The sequence below is a fragment of the Acipenser ruthenus genome, chromosome 6, assembly GCF_902713425.1.
Source record: "Acipenser ruthenus chromosome 6, fAciRut3.2 maternal haplotype, whole genome shotgun sequence".
Classification (NCBI taxonomy): Eukaryota; Metazoa; Chordata; class Actinopteri; order Acipenseriformes; family Acipenseridae; genus Acipenser; species Acipenser ruthenus.
This window is the reverse complement of record NC_081194.1, coordinates 12,628,645-12,647,014: the sequence shown is the minus strand read 5'-3', so window position 1 is coordinate 12,647,014 and position 18,370 is coordinate 12,628,645. Positions and strand designations below refer to the sequence as shown.

The window sequence follows — 18,370 nt, the reverse complement described above, 5'->3', positions numbered from 1 at the left end:
AATGTCCAATTATGTTTTCTCACTGCAGCAATTCCTCACAACTGCTCAAAAGTGGACGCTGGAGAGCTACTGTACCGGCCTCTGGAGGACAAAGGCCAGCCTGCAAGTTCTGCTTAAGCTCACAGGTGCCTGGTCAATAGACACAAACCAGGGAACCCAGACTAGCTATCTATTAAGACCATTTTATTCATTAGCTGGTCGCTCCACTGTACATATAAACAACTTTCAAAAATATGTCTTCCTGTTACAATGGACAATGTGTCCGAGATAAGTGCTCTCTGAAGCAGTATGGACCTTACCTGAACTTGTTGCTTTTGTGCATTTAACATGTTTGGATCTATTGAGAGAGGGCCCAGCACACTCATCATTAGCTCCTTCTCTGCAAGCCATTGCTTCAATTGAGCCTCAGCTGTCTGGAACTGGGTAAGATTCTTGGATGACTCCTCCAGCTTCTGCTTTCTCATATTCATTGAGCTATTTATGTCTTTCCACGTGGAATCTATATGGAAATAAAATAAGGGAGCACATTAGTCACCAGAACATACTACAGGAACTGTAGATCACTAGGAAGTTTGCTTCTATAGACTGTTAATAGATACAACTTTACATTTTGAATAAAAGCTATGTTATTCAGAGGAAGAAGCTTTTTACACGACTTCTACCTGCATCTCATTTTTATTTTATTTTTTTTATTTTTGGAAAAGGTGATTTTTTTAGAAAATGTTGTACTGGCTTAGTATATTACCAATGCATAATTGAAGTACAAATATTTTAAAGATAAAAACTAAAGGTTTTTTGGTTGCTTCCTGGGATTGCAACCAAACATTTATACATCACAAGGATAAGCACTGTAATTGAGTTTCAGCCCATAAAAAAAAAAAAAAAAACCTGCAGCCTGATTTTACATTTCCACACTAAATATTAAAAATCATTCATCGAAGATTGAGATCTGAGAAAGCCCAGAACTATACTACATAGGGGCAATCTTAGAAGTTATTGACGTTACTGGATTCTGCACAAATATTTCTGTATCACACTGTATGGGTTCTATGAACTGGTAATCCCTGAAAGTCTTCTGTAACAATCCTGTTGAATGGAAGTGAGTTTTCTAAAGATCTGAGAAGACACAACACAATACCTATCTGATCCAACATCTGCTTCCATTTTACAGCTTCAGGAGAGCCTGGGTGCTTCTCAAGCAGGTCTAACAGCTTTTCTTTCAACTGCTGGAGTTTGCCTTGTTTTTGTTTCAACTCTGCTTCAAACGCCTACAATAATGAACAGGAGAGTTTAATCAAGAAAAGCCTAATTTGACAAATGTTAATACTCTTTGAAGATTTTGCTCTATGAACAGACATAAAGTCAGTGTGTCCAAAAAAACAAAACAAAAAAAAGCATAATAGGGGAGGCACCAAACTTTATCTGCACCACAGATTTATTTTCTATTCATTCCATGAAAGGTTGTCCAAATCCATATGTTTTTGCTTGAAGCTGATTCTTGGACCTGTCTCAGGTACTTTAAGATAAGAACCTCTGGTAATCTTATTTTACTTTGAAGCATTAACAAGCAAGGTTTGGTACTTTGCAGTTCACCACAGTTACTGTTACTGGAAGAAGAGAAACAGCCCAGCAAATACTACTTGCTACTTTACAGACGTGAATGTGGTGTGGAATTATGCAAGGAAATGGGTTTCACAAAAATGTTTGAACTTAAATATTCATGCATATCCACACATATTTGTATTCGTGTACAGTGCACGCCACGGTTTGTATCATTTAACAAGCCAAATATAACAAAACCAAACAAATGCCAGGTTTTAATTAAATGACACATATTTTAAGAAACATTTGTAAGCGATTAAAGGCTTTTTATTGCAAAACATTTTCTTTTTGAAGCTTTTTTCTTTTTTCTTTTTTTTTGCTTTTGTCTGGAGAACTTTAGCTTTTTAAGTTAAAAGGGCCTTTGAGCTGATGGACCCCACGTGCAATTTTTTTTCTGTTAACTGGTTATTAAACATTTCCTCAAAATATGAGCGTGGTGAGTCAGAACAAAATTGTGTCAGAGGCTTTTATCTCATTATCGCCAATTTTACAGTTTTGACTTGACAGCAACAATATGCAATACTACACTTTGTGAAATTACAGTACCTTTGTGGTTCTAAAACAAAATGGAAATGCTTGTATACCTTTTGTTGTTCCATCTGTGTTTTCATGGATTCAGCCTCAGTGGGTACAGCATCCCAAGACGCTGTGGTTTTATTTATATCATCAAACCATTGCATCAGTGAGTTTGCTTCATGCTGCACTTCTCGCAGCTTGACGAGCATACAATCTAGTTCGCCAGCTTTCTCCTTTAGAAGAACTCCCAGATTTTCATAGCCATGGTTGACATATGACATATTTTGTTGGACAACTGTCAGCTCTGCGGACAATTAAATATATGGGTATTTCAGTAACATACATGTCATCTGCTAATGAAAAAATCAGTCTTAAACATTTATTTTAACAGAAGTAAACAATCCTGGGGATTTCTCAAGTATGTTTGGTCTGTATCTTAACTGCTACGCCTTACCTCAATTGTCTATTTCATAAAGAATTATCCAGGTCTACATTTTGGATCAAAGTCATGTGAAGATCATACATCAAACTTGTGTCAATTATAATAACTGCAATTTCTTCTTATTGTTTATTATTATTATTATTATTATTATTAGTTTATTTAGCAGACGCCTTTATCCAAGGCGATTTACAGATACTAGGGTGTGTGAACTGTATGCATCAGCTGCAGAGTCACTTACAACAACGTCTCACCCGAAAGAGCACAAGGAGGTTAAGTGACTTGCTCTGGGTTACACAATGAGTCAGTGAGTGAGCCGGGATTTAAACCGGGGACCTCCTGGTTACAAGCCCTTTTCTTTAACCACCGGAACACACAGCCAGTATTACAGTACGAAGTCACTGTCGCACAATTACAACAGTACTCAGGGATAGAAACAAGACTCCCATTGCATAGCAGTTTGATCTATTCCTGGTTTTATCCAGAATTATCCAGAATTAAAGAATTATCCAGGTCTACATTTTGGATCAAAGTCATGTGAAGATCATACATCAAACTTGTGTCAATTATAATAACTGCAATTTCTTCTTATTGTTTATTATTATTATTATTATTATTATTATTATTATTATTATTATTATTATTATTATTATTATTATTAGTATTATTGTTATTAGTATTATTATTATTATTAAAGATTTACCAAAGGCAAAAATGATCAGTGTCTGAACATTTCTAATAATGCTGCAAAATGACACAAATCCAGTAAAACAAAGCTATTTCTCTTCATTCAATGCTCTGTTTCCCCTCTGTCATCACTGTATTGTAGAAAGAGACATTTAGCATTTATATTTGTTACCTTTGTTGGTTAGGTAGGCATGAGTTTCAGCACCATTTACCACTGTTGTGCCTAAAATAAGGATAATTGTTTAGTTACTTACGGCTTTAATTCACACACACGCACACACACACACACACACACACGCACACACACACACACACACACACACACACACACACATATTAGGCCTTTTTTGCAAAGCTTTCTTTAACTCATGAGTTAAAGAAAAAAGAAAAAATGTTCCAGTCTGTTGGTAGCTTTAACAATAGCCTACAACATTTTTGTAAATATGAAACTTGAATACATTACTTAAAAACCCATGGGTTAAAGCTGTGAATAGGGTCCAATAGAGAGCACATCATTCTTCTGCTTACTAGTCACAAGCTATTTTCCAGGACTGATCATACTGTATTCTATCAGTCTAAGACCCCGTTCACACTACTGTGCTGGCCCAGGGCCGCCACATATTTAGGTCTGCAACCCCATTTACATTTAAGGCGCCTTTGCGCGTTCACATATGTGACTGAAAAGGCGGCCTAAAATGTGGTGAATTTTTTTTTTTTAAATGGAACAATAGCCTGCACTCAGAATGGAAGCGCTACCGGGATATACAGTAATCCTTGATTTGTAGCAGATGTTTCTTATTAATATATATTTTTTCAATGCCGCACAGTAGCAATTTTATGGTATATATTAAAAAAAAACTGTATTACTGACTATTTTGGATTACAGTTATGGTGTATCAACGATCTTAATATTTGTGGATGAGAACAGTATTTTATGTGCGTGTAAAAGCAAGCAGCTACAAGAAATGATCGGCATTTTAATGTAAAGACACACACTTCTGTAGCTATGTATATCGTTGCGTGCAAACTAAACAATGGTGGCTGAATATGCCAAGTCGACGCATCATTGATCATTATTGTGATCCACAATCCTGCAGTTTTTCTATTTATCGTTTATTACTAAATAACAGGAAGAAAAGGTGATTGTGACAAATTAAGCTTAATTATGAATGCACTGCAGCTCATATATTATGTGAAAGAAATAACCTGAACGTTAACCCGCTAGATTTTTTTTTATTTAATATTCTTATAATTAAAGTTGTATGATGCAGAAATAATTACCATTAAATATTGATCCACTGCCGTCTTGGCTAGCAGAGCATTCATCTTTCTATTCACCTTTTGCACCCGTGGGAGTATGGGAGTACTGAGCGATGTAACCAAATTGGTCAGGTGATATGAAAAGGCGGCCTAAGTCTGCTTTGCGTTCATATATATATGTAAAGGCTGGCCCTGGTCCTGGATTGCAGGCCCTGGGCCACATCAATACAGTGGCCTATATCTAGGTCTGCCCTGGCTGCCTTTTCTTTTTTGGAGCATTCACATATGAGATAAGGCGGCCCATGAAAAATGAACCATCTGTAATTCCTTAAATACTGTACTGTATTAGCAGTCCAAAGAAAATAACAGAAGAGTATTTATTTGGGTCTATTTTACCTGAGGGTTGCTGATGTGACATTATAACACACCTACTTGGTTTTAATGTATTTATTGTATTTTTAAACACACAGACTCCTTCCAATATCAATGTAAGAGACCATTTAAAGATAATGTAGTGCATGTAAGGGATGTTCACATGTTTTGGTGAGAGTCCACCTGAAATCCAGATGTACCTGATTTTACTGTTGTCTTTGTTTTCGCAGGGGACGTCAGGACACTTATTAAATTACAAAGTGCAGATCCTTTGTTGTTAATCTCTTGAAGCACAGAAACCTTGGATGACCATTCTTCCAATAAGGCCTAGAAAACATACATACATTTATACCCAAGTACTCTTCAATCACTCTTTATACAGTAAAACAATAATGCCAGTTAATCCAGTATATGTTGTTGCCACAGTATGTACAGTACAATGTGTTTCATAAGTCCCAGGACAGGGTACTCTGGGAGGCCCATATGCTTAGCCACCATCTCAACACCTTACCACCCGGGGGTTCGTTACAGTTGAGGAGTTCAAGCCTGCCACCCAAAAATGTATTTTGGCTTACTGTGCATTACTCTATGTGCCAGGTTGCAGAGGGCACACTGAATTTCTGCACAAATACACCACTGTGGAACTTATGAAACACTGTGTGGATAAAAACAAAGTCAAGCATTTGTTTTATATTTCATGAAACTTTCGTATGGTATGCCTGGGAGCACACCAAACCTCTCTGACAGTATGCAGGGTGGTTTTGGAGCAGTACCATTTTTGGGCAAAAGCAACCTTCCCCCACAGTTGAGCAAGACCTAAGAGGCTTGAGGCTTCGAAAAAAACTCTTCAGTTAGAAGCCTGTTCACAGATTCTGATTGTGCATAAGATTGTAGGGGGTGGAGGTAGGGTTTGAGTTAACTAATGTACAAATCTATCTAAGAACATCTGAAGGAGCAAAGGGGTAAATTAAACAAAGAAGAGTTTAATTTATAAATGCTATTCACAGCAGCCACATTACATCATATTCTACACAATCAGCATCTTAAAGGAAAGACTAGTCAGAAGCAGGAATTCCCAAAGAACACTGTACTCTTCTGACCTTTGCTTTCTGTAGCTGTTTCTCGTGGTCTTCCATACTGCAAGCTGGTTTCACAACAGGGATCTTCTCCGTCAACTCATCCAGCCATTTTCTGAAAGACTCAACGGCACTCTTGAATTCCGCCAACTGTCCTTGACAAGAAGAAACTTCTTCTTCCCTGCAAGTCAAAAAAGCAGATCATTGTTACACAGTCCCTTAAGTATACCACAAAGTTGGTTAGTGATTCATTCTGATTTTTCAAAAGGGACTGGGTTATGTACACAGTTTACACTAAATTACCAGTGCTAAATGGTCATGAACGGCTCATAAATGATGTTATAATGCAATATACTTGCATACTTACTTCTCCTTAACTGTGTCCTCAAACTCTTTAAATTTCTTTGAAAGATTGTCCACTTTTTCAAGAATGTGGACATTGCTTCCCTCAGGGCTAGCCTCCGCCAGTTCCTTAGACAGATTCTGTAAAAGTTCAACATCCTTTGCATGGTCTGGTAGCTCCACATTTGTGTCCTGCCACATAACAAACAACAGATAACATTGTAATATTAGCATGCTATGCAAATAATTAAGATAAGGCAAACAGACAAAAGTATAATGCCTTGCAGACAGTTAATTGACAGTAATTCTGGATTATGTTGCATGCAGTTAAGACCACTATCATATTAGAACTGTAATTTTAACTCCACTGGTTCAGCTTTAATTTCCTGGGGATGAAAATGAACAACTGTGACATACATTACATTTCAAGTATGGTTTTGAAATTTGGTATAAACCTGAATTCACTGATCAGCTAAAAACACTGTTCATTTTAAATATGGGAATTGCAAGCTTATGTGAGTTTTTTTTTTTAAATAGTTCCTTTAGTTACCCCTATATAACCCCTAAGTAAAACAATTCCTTAGCATACCATGTTTACCTGTATTAACTGTGAAAGTTCATTGACATTCTTTCCAGGCCCATCTGTCTCAGATAGGGCCTGAGATCTTTTGGCCACAAACTGCTGGACTTTTTGTGAGGTCTTCTCAAACAGCTCCACTTTGTCCTTCAGCTCCTCTAATTTGGTGACCGTCTCTTTGTGTTTCTCACAGGCATCGGTGAAGCGTTTCGAGAGGGTGTCCATTTTTGCTTGCAGAGAGGAAGCGGTGGAAGGGTCTGCTGTCTCTATAAACTTTTTCACCTTCTCTTTCATGGCAGCGATACTGCTCTGGCGAATTGAAATGTCTTGCTCCAATACCTTAAAGAAGAAAAGACCAAGGGAACCAAGGGTTAGGAGCTGATATTTAGAAATATCAATTCTTATCAATGTGCAAGGGAGATGTGGAATATCAGTTCTTATCAACGTGCAAGGGAGATGTGGAATATGCTGGTTACTTTAATTTTCAATAGCACATTCTAGGTAAAAACACTAAGTTCTGATGGGACCTTATGTTCGGCTTTGATTTGGGGGATGGTTAATAATGGCACATTCAGTGTGTTAACAACCGTGTCATAAAAATAATAGTGTTTAATATGAACTGCCAGTGCATGACTCCATAGTGTTTAAGTTGTAAGTTGATAAAATATGACAACTCAACTAATGTAGTGCTTACATTGACATCAAATAAATCCTACAGCCTTGAAATCTGCAGGCCAGTTTTCATCCTAATCCCAGGGTAATGAAACATTGAAAGGCCATGCAATTGTATCACAGATACATGCCCATTTACAGCCACTTAAGAATGTTCTATGGATTTAGAGTTTTATCAAGGCTGCTTCAACTCTTTTTCTCACTAACACAACCCCCTTGTACATTTAGGTGAGAGTGAGACATTAACATACTAATGAAGTAATCCGAATTATTTTTGCTAGAACAAAACATCTACTCACAGCCTTTTTACTGAGCACGTCTTGGATAGCAGTCGAGTTCAGAGGCACTTTATCTTTTTCTTCAAGGCTCTTCTCAACACCTTCCATCCAGTCCAACATTTCATCCAACCCATCCTGCACACTCAGGGACCGTGTCAATGTGATCTGTAGCTTCTCATTTCGATCACTCACTGACTTTGAAAGGTTATCATACCTCTCTACGATATCATCTGGAAAAGGATTACAGAATGGTAATGTCGCATGTATTTCTGTATATTTGAAACCAGTTGGGACCTTTACTAGCCCATTTGACCGAGACATTTACAGTTAATGCACACAGCAATTGATTTTAATGCTACTTGACTTCTACAAGACATATTTTTATTAGCATGATCTCAAAAGCAGAGAACCTAAAAAAAGAGTTATCCTGGATATATAACCTGCTATAAAATACCTAAAAGTAGCCGTACCAATGTGATGTAGGAAATCTCAATTCTGCGTTTAGAAAGGTAATCTTCTACCATGTTATTATTACTATTACCGATAACTTAAACTGTGGATTTTTTGTTTTATTACCAGTTATGTATTCATATTAACATGCATATACTGTATGTGGACAACACTGAAAGTAAAAAAAAAACTAATCAGACTAGTTAGGACGGTCACAGTCACAAAAAACAAATGCCCTCTTTTTTAACAGCTGAAAGAACAGGAGGACGACAATCCCGGTTTCTTAGAACATACCCACTGTTTCTTGGATTTTATCTTGATTTGTCAACAAGTCCCCCTCTGTGGCAATGAGAGCGTCAGCTGTTTTCCGCAACTTCTCCACAGCACCTTGACGTCCTGACATCTGTCCCTGGAGAGCCTGCAGGTAAATGGCATTACTTTATCATCCTAGGGATAGTCACATGTTGAGTGTTTTTCTTATAAACATTTAGATTAAATAGTGTTGTCCGTAATATCTTTAATTACTTCAATTAAATTGAATTATAAGATTCAGTTATTTGGTTCTTATTTTGTACAATTATTATTCAGTAGATTTTATGGTTTCATAGAGATAAAGGTATGCACACATTTTATTCTGTTACCTGAAGGAGTTAATCAAAGAATGAAGTAATCGCTTTTGAAAATACACATTTGTCTTGTTTTAAAAAAATGTAGATAATGCTATTATGATTGAAGTAATATTATTGCTTAAAATACTATACTGGTTAAAATATCTCTCAGCAAATGGATAAGTGGGCCCTGTCTACACAAATACTTTAAAAACATGATAAAAAAAAGAAAGTTCACCTGAAAATAGCTGCAATTGCTACATCACTGCTAATAACTAATTTGCCTTTTTTCTGTACAACTTAATTCCCATTATGTTTCACAGGCTCTCAGTTAAGTAACTACACAGTGAAATACAGAGAAAGACATAGTCCAGTTACATAATTCCCTTAATCTGTTGCCCAAAAAATCAGAGATATTGGCTTTATTTTAAGGAAACAATTTATTTGTGGGTAATAACCATTTTATACAAATGAAGCAAAATAGCCAATAAAACCATGTGAAAGAGTCAGTTTAGCCAGTCATTGAAGTAGCCAAGATAATTAAAGCACTATTTTGCTATTTAAGGATTTGTTGTTCAAATATTTAGACGCAGTTTGTAAAAGCTAGGAAATAGCTACATTTTTGTCGAGGTGAAGACAATCTCTGACTGATTAAATCTACTAAAATAAGTTTGCTTTTAAGCTTACTTGGTTTCTAACCCAAATTCTTTACATTTTGAATTACCTACATCAGAACTGGGCACCCTTAGACAATATAACAAGCCATAGTTTTTACACTGTACTTTATTGAAACACATTGCATGAATTATGTGTAAAGGATATTGCTTGCCTTGGTTTCCTCAAGCTGCTTTTGAAGATTTTTCGGATCAGCAGCAATTGGTTCTGCCAGCTGTTTATTTGCAAAATCTTCAGAGTCTTCTAACCATGATCCAAGGCCAGTGGATGCATCTTCATACTGTTTGTATTTCTCTACCACATCTTTGAGGTTGTTACCCAGCTGGTTACACTGAAACCAAACAAAAATGCCATCAATAAAAGATTCCATTCTGAACAGCCATTGTGTCATGGCAAATTTCGTAAAAAGAGACAAAATGAGTCAAAATCGGAGTCTCTTCCATTCACTTTTAATATATTAGATTAGGGTTGCCACCTGTCCAGGTTGGACCCGGACAGTCCGGAAATTGGCACCTGTGTCCGGGTGGCAGGAATTAACAAACCCGGACGCCCTAATGTCTGGTTTTAAGTGAAATGCATAAGAAACACCAACCTTCCTTTAACATTTTCTTTGACATATCATACAACGGGACATTTTGGAGTGGAACATTTGCATTAATGGATTTAGGAAATCTGGGATTTGTAAGCTGCACCTGCTAATGTGGTATCTGTAGGACTGTTCTTTTTTACGTTAAGCAGTTTTGTGTTATTATTTATTTATTTATTTATTTATTACAAGGGGTTAATTAAGTAGCAGCCAAAATTGTTTATGCCAGACTTAATCTGTAACAATGGTGCAAATTTGCTTTGGATTGTTATTGTCGATACGTGTAGATACTACTATCCACCATGCAGGTATCGCAAAGTCCCTAAACAATATGTTAAAATAAATTAGTTCTGTACCATATAAAAAAAGCTGATTTTGGCAGTGCTTGCTAGTCTATTAACCAGTTTTAAATTGAAAGCGTTTTAGTTTTGGCTTTATTGTTAAAGTTTTCACATGTGCAATACTGTCCTACAATTACTAATGATACTGTGATCATTCCACTGTGTTATGTTAATGAACCATAGCTAAGTTTTAAAACTGAGAGTTAGCAAATGCCTCTCAAAGTGTACTGCAGTTAGTAATCCTTTCCAATTACTGATATCTTAAAATTGAAGGGCCACATAAGAACGTTAAAATTTTTTAAAGGCCTTCTTTGTTCTTATGCAAGTTGCTGCAGTGACATTGTAGATGATATAACTAGTTTCTGTAAATGAGATACTGTTTTAGCAGACACATTTCATTAAGTAAACATGTATTTGAATGTTTTTGAAATTAAAAGTAGAAATACAAGCCTGACATTTCTTTGTGAATGTGTTAAGTGATAAATGCCAATTCAAAACAAAAACCGTCAAAATTTGCAAATGTAATACCAGCCAGAATTTCCAGTTATACGGTACATTATTTACTTAAAGGATTTCCACTACCTTATTAGAAATGTGTTTAGTACTGATCTGTACATTCTACTGTGCCCTTAGGATTTGAATAATGATTTGCATTACATTGATCTGCGTGTGATTAAATACATAACCTTTACAATAAAATATGGGTTAATTACGATATATAATGGTAATTAAACCACATATATGCGTGCGTGTATGTATAAACATTGCATATTTAGCGGTAGCCTTCAGTAACATTGAAAAACCTGAACCAAATTTCAGTAAATTTTGACTCATTTTGTCTCTTTTTACGAAATTTGCCATGACACAATGGCTGTAAAATAATTCTGACTGTCACAAATAATTTTTACAATTATTTGTAAAAAAAAAAAAAAAGCACAGACAGGATCGTTGCTTCAGAAATTGCATTGATGAGGGGCTCCCGAGTGGCGCATCCAGTAAAGGCGCTCCACACGGAGTGCAGGATGTGCCCTATAGCCTGGAAATCACAGGTTCAAATCCAGGCTATGTCACAGCTGACCGTGACCGGGGGTTCATAGGGTGCAGCACACAATTGGCTGAGCGCTGCCCGGGTAGGGAGGGCTTAGGTCGGCAGGGGAATCCACGGCTCACCGCACATCAGCGACCCCTGTGGCCAATAGGGCGCCTGTGGTTCTGCAGTGGAGCCGCCAGATCTGTGTTGTCCTCCGGCACTATAGGTCTGGTGGCATTGCTGTGGATCTGCAGTGCGAAAAATGACGGCTTGGCAGGAGCACGTTTCGGAGGACGCGTGTTCCAGCCTCCGTTTCTCTAGTTGGCGGGGGGGTTGCGAGCGGTGAGCCGAGGATACAGATAATAATTGGGCACACTAAATTGGGGAGAAAACCGGGGTAAAAAAAAATTGGCGACGACTAAATTAAAAAAAAAAAAAAAAAGAAATTGCATTGATTTACACAGCGTTACTCATCACCACAGCTACTTGTCTCAGGTAAGATTAGCCTCTAGCTTTCCATGATATTGCTACTATTTTTCTGGCTTGCAAGTTTGATTGCTAGAAATATCAAGAGCACAATACTGTGGATACTGCATGACTATTGATTTGTACCGAGATCTGGTGGAGTGTGTTAAACTGTATTACAGTATACTGCAGTTCTGATAGAGCTAGGCTGACTGAGAAACATGCCTGGGTTTGGTCTGTGGAAAAGATGGCAACCCTATATTAGATCAAACATTGCCAAAGTGAAAATAAAAACCCTAGAGCTTCCCCGTAGCTTGGAAGTTGGAAGCTATTCACAGTATTTTCATACTGTCCCAGTTTAAGGACATCAAAAGCTGGTCATCTTATTTATAGGAAGAGAGTCAAATACAGCCAAAAAACGTCTGGTCCCAGGGAAGCATCCCACTGAAAAACTATTGTTCCTTAAAGGGTTAATATGCTGGGTGTTTTTTTTTTTTTTCAGTTGGGACAGTTAAGCATATATACATATATGCGACAGCTGATCATCGGTATCTATCAATTGGTTTGCTGCTTCGCTGCCATGCATCCTCCCCTGCGCACTATAATCTGCACTAGGACCCTTTTTGTTGGTGGGGGGAGGGGCAGTTGTTTTGGCATCTTGGAAGTGGCAACCTTAGGTATGGGTAAATAAGTATTCTTGTGTTTGATGATAATACTGTACTAAAATAAATGAGAGTAACAGCTCTGAATCCAGTACAATTTGAATTTGTCTTTAGGGTACTGTACAATTGTTTACTTCAGATACATTTGGTTTGCCTCACTACATTACAAGGTACATATTCTCCTGGTTCCCCACTAAACAGAAACAGACCAAGTTATTTTAACAGTTAAATAAACTTGGTCAGTCTGTTTTCTGTATTTGCTGCCATCTAGTGTTCAAAAATGTTCAGGCTTCAGGTTTTTCCAAATTTATTTTGAAATGTATTTAGCACACTGGCAGATTAAGGTCAGTCGTTTCTGGCAGATTAGGTCAGTCGTTAAATTCTGAGCAGTGCGGAAAATTTCATCATAATTAATAACCGTAAGTGACTGTTTCTGATCAAAACCATGTATAATAGCTTAAAATCGAACACCATACCTTTTGCAAATTGGTGGAGTGTGAGTTAAGCTAAATATATATATATATATATATATATATATATATATATATATATATATATATATATATATATATATATAACATTGTATATTTGTTGTTATTCATATAAGAAGATAGGGGCCCTGAAGTGTATGTTTGCCTCGGGCCCTGTGACAGGTTAATCCGGCCCTGCCCACAAGCTGTGTCAACAATGTGTCGATAACCTTGGATAATATACAGTTAAATTATTAGAAAAATACAAACATTACAGCTGTGTCAACAGTGTCAGTCAATATCCGACAACTCTACCCAAAAAACGTGTATGACTGATACAATCCTAGTCATGTTGACTTAAATATGAGAGTAAAGAGTTTGTGTAGCATTAATACAACTGCAAAATGACCACTAGAATTGGATGAACCAAAGTGTTGGTGCAATGGAAACTTTTTCGTCTGGTTTCACAGACCCTGATTAGCACTAGCCTTGGACTACTTTAACTAAAATAACATTAGCTGGTCCAAGATTAGTAGTGATAACCATGGTCTATGAAACTAGTTTATGTTTAAATTGGATATTAAAGTATCAAATTTGACTACAGATGTCAATGTAAAACTACGATATGGTGTAAAATGTTTTCAACACATTGTACCTGTGCAGCAAATAGGTTGGTAACATTGGACAATTACCTGGGAGTGAAGAGCTTTGTAGCGACTTGCTGCAGAGTCCAGTTTGTCTTGCACCACAGTACAGACTCCAGATGTATCTACGTCCAGTTCAGAGTCCTTGCTAGTATCTGCTTTGTTACATGATTTGGTCGCATCCAACACCCTTTGTCCAGAGATTGTGATGAACCTCAGATCTCCTTTGTGAGAGATCACATCTTCCGAAAAGCTTCTCTGCCTTTGAAGCTTGCCGTTCAGAACACCAAGGTCGGACGCTCCTGTTTTTAGGTCTGTGATCTCACCCTCAGACTGCTGCAGCCAGTTTTCAAATTCACTGCAATCGGTTTCGAATTTCTGAAGTTCTTCTTGTACCGCTTGGATCTGCTTCATTTTGTGCTCTGCCTTGGACAAAGTGGTTTCATAGCAGTCCTTCAGCTCTTGGAGGTTTCTCTGCAGCTTTTCCTTCTCTTCGGGAGAAAGCATGTGGCCCTGTTTCTCAAGCAGAGCCTGGGCAGACTGAGTAGCAATGATAAAGTCTGGTTGCTGGGACAAGATTTCCTGATGATGAGCCTGTTTAATTAAAGAAAATATTTTAAGTTTGGTCATTTTTCCTAAATGTATGGTCAATCCCTTAAGTGTCTTGAGACATTTAGGTCACAGCTTTAATGTCCATTTCCTTTTTTTTTTTTATTAACAATCTTAAGGCTTAGGACAGACTGCTGCACTCTCAGTACAATCACTGGTCATCAGAAACTTCAAATACATTTTTCCTAGGGTCCAAATAAGTGGGACATACTGTATTTGATGGCTTAAATTACATGATATTGCACAGATAGTAAGGCACGGTTCTGTGTCAATATTGTTTCACCTTGCACCTTAGTAGTTATATGAATGCTAGATAACTAACATTTATTATAGTTATATACTTGGGATTCCTTTTCCAGACCAGTAGAAAATCATTACAATTTCAAAAGATTTTATTGCATCCAGGGGCTAGGATGCAAATTAAAAGTATTAGTATTATTAACAAACAATACACAAATTAAATAGCCTGTACCTTGACTTTTCCATACTGCTTGTTTAAATCTAATTCTACTGTGGCTTTCCCTTTTCCATCCACAACTGTGCCTGTCTGGACCTGCTGCAGGTTTCCATTTGCTTCATCCTCCTCTACAATCATCGACATGTCTGTGCTTTCCAGGGGAAGGTTCCCATTCTGTTTGGCCATCTCCTGCTCTAGATTTCCTTCCATGTCTTTTTCTTTTCCTACGTTAGACAACCAGCCCAAAAGTCCTTCGATTTTGTTCTTGCTCTCTTCCAGCTGCTCCACTGCTGCCACCTACGGGACAAAAACAACTACTGTTACTTTCTACATTATGTGTACAGTAGTTAGCACAGAAGGTATAGTGGACTGACTGTGAACTGTACACAATGTGGCCTTCTAGTCTGCATGTTTTATTATTTTTTATTATTATCGCTTTACAGACTTTATCTTATATTAGTATATAAGATAAGTCTGCTGGTCTGCTGTTCTGAGCATAATTATCTATCCTATACTACAATGTGGTCTGCAGTCTTGTGTGGAGTTATTAATATTATTATTTATTTCTTAGCAGATGCCCTTATCCAGGGAGATACATTATTTTTACATACAATTACCCATTTATATAGTTGGGTTTTTACTGGAGCAATCTAGGTAAAGTACCTTGCTCAAGGGTACAGCAGCAGTGTCCCCCACTTGGGATTGAACCCACGACCCTCCGGTCAAGAGTCCAGAGCCCTAACCACTACTCCACACTGCTGCCCTGTTAGCTTTCCTAGGCCTGAGTACAAGGCTACAGAACAGCCCTGTGCTATTATAAATGGACGATATAGAGCCAGTGTAAGACAAGGAAAGTCTAACTTGTGCATGTTATTAGGAAGTTGATAGATATGTAAGGTTTTCCAACCTTTTCAGTTTCTTGCTTGATAGCTGTCGTCATTGCCTTGTCCAGCTCCTTCCTTGACTCCTCGGCCCGCTGATTGAGCAGTTTTGATTTGCTGTTCGCTTCCTCCAGTTTGCTCTCAATCGTGGCTATTTGCTCTGGCTGCAGCTTGTCTCTGTTCTCTTCCAAGAACTTCTTAGTACTTCTCACTATCTCTGTTAAGGCACTGTCTCCAGCCTGTACGTCTCTTTGCAAGGCCTTAACAAAAGGGGAACAAATACGTGTGTCAATAATAATAGTTGCACACAGAACTGTTGCATTCAGACTGTACAAAATATATGGGTTATATCTGAGATGGAGGCTCCAGGAGCTTCAATCAGCCAGACCACTAGCACAGAACTGTCTGGCTGTCAATATGATATTCGGTCAAAAACAATCCCTTTAAACCAGACCTGCCTATGTTAACCACTGGCGTTTGAAACTAACTCATTGTTTTATTCATCAGGTATTGAGGCTGCTTATAACCGTTTTGGTTGGTTGCTTTTATTGTTCTTTATAAGGCATATTTTTCACAGTAGCCTACACTTCCAGCCATCCTTACCTGATGCTCTGTCTGAAACTGCTGTAGGTCACCCAGACTATCTCCACTAATGGTAGTTTGCTGGTGGCCAATAAGCCTGTTCTCTGTCTGTGTCAAGTGATCATACAACTCTTGCAGTTTTTCTGTGTACTCCTTTTGCTTTTCTGCAATATTCTAGAATGAGAATAATACATTTTAACTCCACATTCATTCATTCAAAACCTACATTTTCACAGAGGTATGCTGTAAACATGATAGCAACCGAACTCCATTTGAATAAGAACAAAACGTTAAGGCAATCTTAACATTCTCACAACTTTGTTAGTGGGACAGTAACATCAGTGTTATTAAACAGCCGGTGTCATGCACATTGAAGAAGGGTTTTGCTTTGGTGGTCCAGTGGAGTTAGCATTCAGACATGCTGGGTCTTGATGCCTGAAAGAAGTAAAGGGGACCAGAACAAACAGGTCAGTTTTTAAATATTTTTTCTGCATCAACAAAAGCACAACTATGTATGTCGTATTTTGTTAAAAAAAAAAAAATCATGCAGGGTTGTTGAGAAACACAGCATTTATGAATTTTTGGTGAAATACAGCTCAGAATACAATTTTGAATCCCTTAACCTCCAATGTTTTAACACAGATGTTCACGCCACAAAACAATACAATGTGCTTAATCTCCAGTTTCTTGCACATAGCACATCAAGTTTTTAACAGGATAGTGATACAATGGTATTCTGAGGTAACCTGAAAATAAGGGGTTAAACATTCTGGGTTAAACACTTTAAGGAATGAATTAAGGAATCTTTTTTAAGGATTGTTTTTTGAAGACTGTTTATAATTCAACAGTGCTTTGAAAAATTAGAATGAACTTCTAACCCTAAGTTAACAAAAGGTTTCATTAATCAATATAGTCCTTGTGAAAACTTTCCTTGAAACAAGTTATTGGAAATAGGGCCCACTGTATTGTTAGTATGCATTCTTTTACTTTACGGTGAATGCATTATTTTGTTCAAGGTGACAATACTTTAAACAGCAAATGTCATCAAAAACCAAACCTTCTGAGTACTCAGGTCTTGTCTTATTTCTAGATGAAGCATCAGAGTGTCTCGTTGTGTCAAAACCATTTCCATGAGTTCTTTGAAAGACTTCTGAGCAGTGTTAAGAGACTTCAGCAGCAGCTTGCTTTGGGAGGGAGCAAGATCTTGGGCATGTTCAGATATGAAGTACTGAACATCAAATGCTGTTGATTCTAGCTGATTTTTTGTGACAGACAGGGTTTTTTCTAAGTCCTGCGGATATGGAGGAAGAGCATGAGATATATCATTTTTACATAATAAAAATTAGCATCTTGAATATTATATCAAATATGAAAACCCAAACAGAGTTTAATTGAAGCTGAATTCATGATGGTTACCTTGTTTTGCTGAATTCTGAGCTTCACGGTTTCCAGATCATCAGTGTTCATGACGTCAAGGTTTGCAATGCTTCCAGTATTTTCTCCAATACAAACTAAAAGCTGTTGAACCCTTTCAAGCAGCTCTTGGTTTGAATATGCTAATTTAGACTAAGAAAGGAAAAATAACAATATGTTACAAGTTAATATCAACACTAATGACTGTCAGATTGTCTTCATTTGATTAATAAAACAGAGAGCTGCAATGACCGATTTGTTTACCAGAGACATTTAAAAAAAAAAAAATACTTGCCTTTGCCAAGTAAATAGCATCTGTTACAAAATGTCTTCTTTCTGTGGATATTTTGCAAACATCAGAGAAAGCGAGCTGCAAATCTTTAGAAACCATTTCCAGGTCGCTGCGTATTTGCGTGGGAACACATTCATTAGCAGACTCAAATAACTGATCCGCTGTCTTCAGATCTTTAGTTAGAGTGCCAGCCAGTGCAGAAAGCTGTGATTCTAGCGACTAAAAACAAAGAAGTGCACACTTAAATAGCATGTTACCAGCAAATATATTTTAAATGAAAACAAAATGTATAATGTCAGGCTCATGCAAGCTTTGTGAAGATTCTATTAAAATACACTATGTAAATGCAGCCCTTGTCAGGCATACTGTGATTCCATCTAACAT

At 37.3% G+C, this 18,370-nt stretch overlaps 1 protein-coding gene across 26 annotated transcripts in view; it reads right to left on the bottom strand.

Annotated features, from left to right (window-relative positions):
* The window catches only part of LOC117410837 (dystonin), a 187,527-nt gene that overhangs the window by 52,795 nt on the left and 116,362 nt on the right, over positions 1-18,370 (bottom strand). For 25 of the 26 annotated variants that reach the window (XM_034017703.3, XM_034017698.3, XM_034017701.3 and 22 more), the window contains 18 exons: positions 17,990-18,205; positions 17,698-17,847; positions 17,339-17,572; positions 16,303-16,455; positions 15,726-15,959; positions 14,834-15,115; positions 13,801-14,346; positions 9,709-9,885; positions 8,566-8,689; positions 7,843-8,051; positions 6,893-7,210; positions 6,320-6,486; positions 5,977-6,133; positions 5,077-5,203; positions 3,417-3,467; positions 2,187-2,422; positions 1,139-1,268; positions 300-499 (listed from right to left, as the gene is read on the bottom strand). In XM_034017703.3, coding sequence (XP_033873594.3) covers positions 300-499; positions 1,139-1,268; positions 2,187-2,422; positions 3,417-3,467; positions 5,077-5,203; positions 5,977-6,133; positions 6,320-6,486; positions 6,893-7,210; positions 7,843-8,051; positions 8,566-8,689; positions 9,709-9,885; positions 13,801-14,346; positions 14,834-15,115; positions 15,726-15,959; positions 16,303-16,455; positions 17,339-17,572; positions 17,698-17,847; positions 17,990-18,205 — 3,711 coding nt within the window. The remainder of the gene's footprint in view (positions 1-299; positions 500-1,138; positions 1,269-2,186; positions 2,423-3,416; positions 3,468-5,076; positions 5,204-5,976; positions 6,134-6,319; positions 6,487-6,892; positions 7,211-7,842; positions 8,052-8,565; positions 8,690-9,708; positions 9,886-13,800; positions 14,347-14,833; positions 15,116-15,725; positions 15,960-16,302; positions 16,456-17,338; positions 17,573-17,697; positions 17,848-17,989; positions 18,206-18,370) is intronic. The other variant, XM_034017714.3, reaches the window with a different exon arrangement.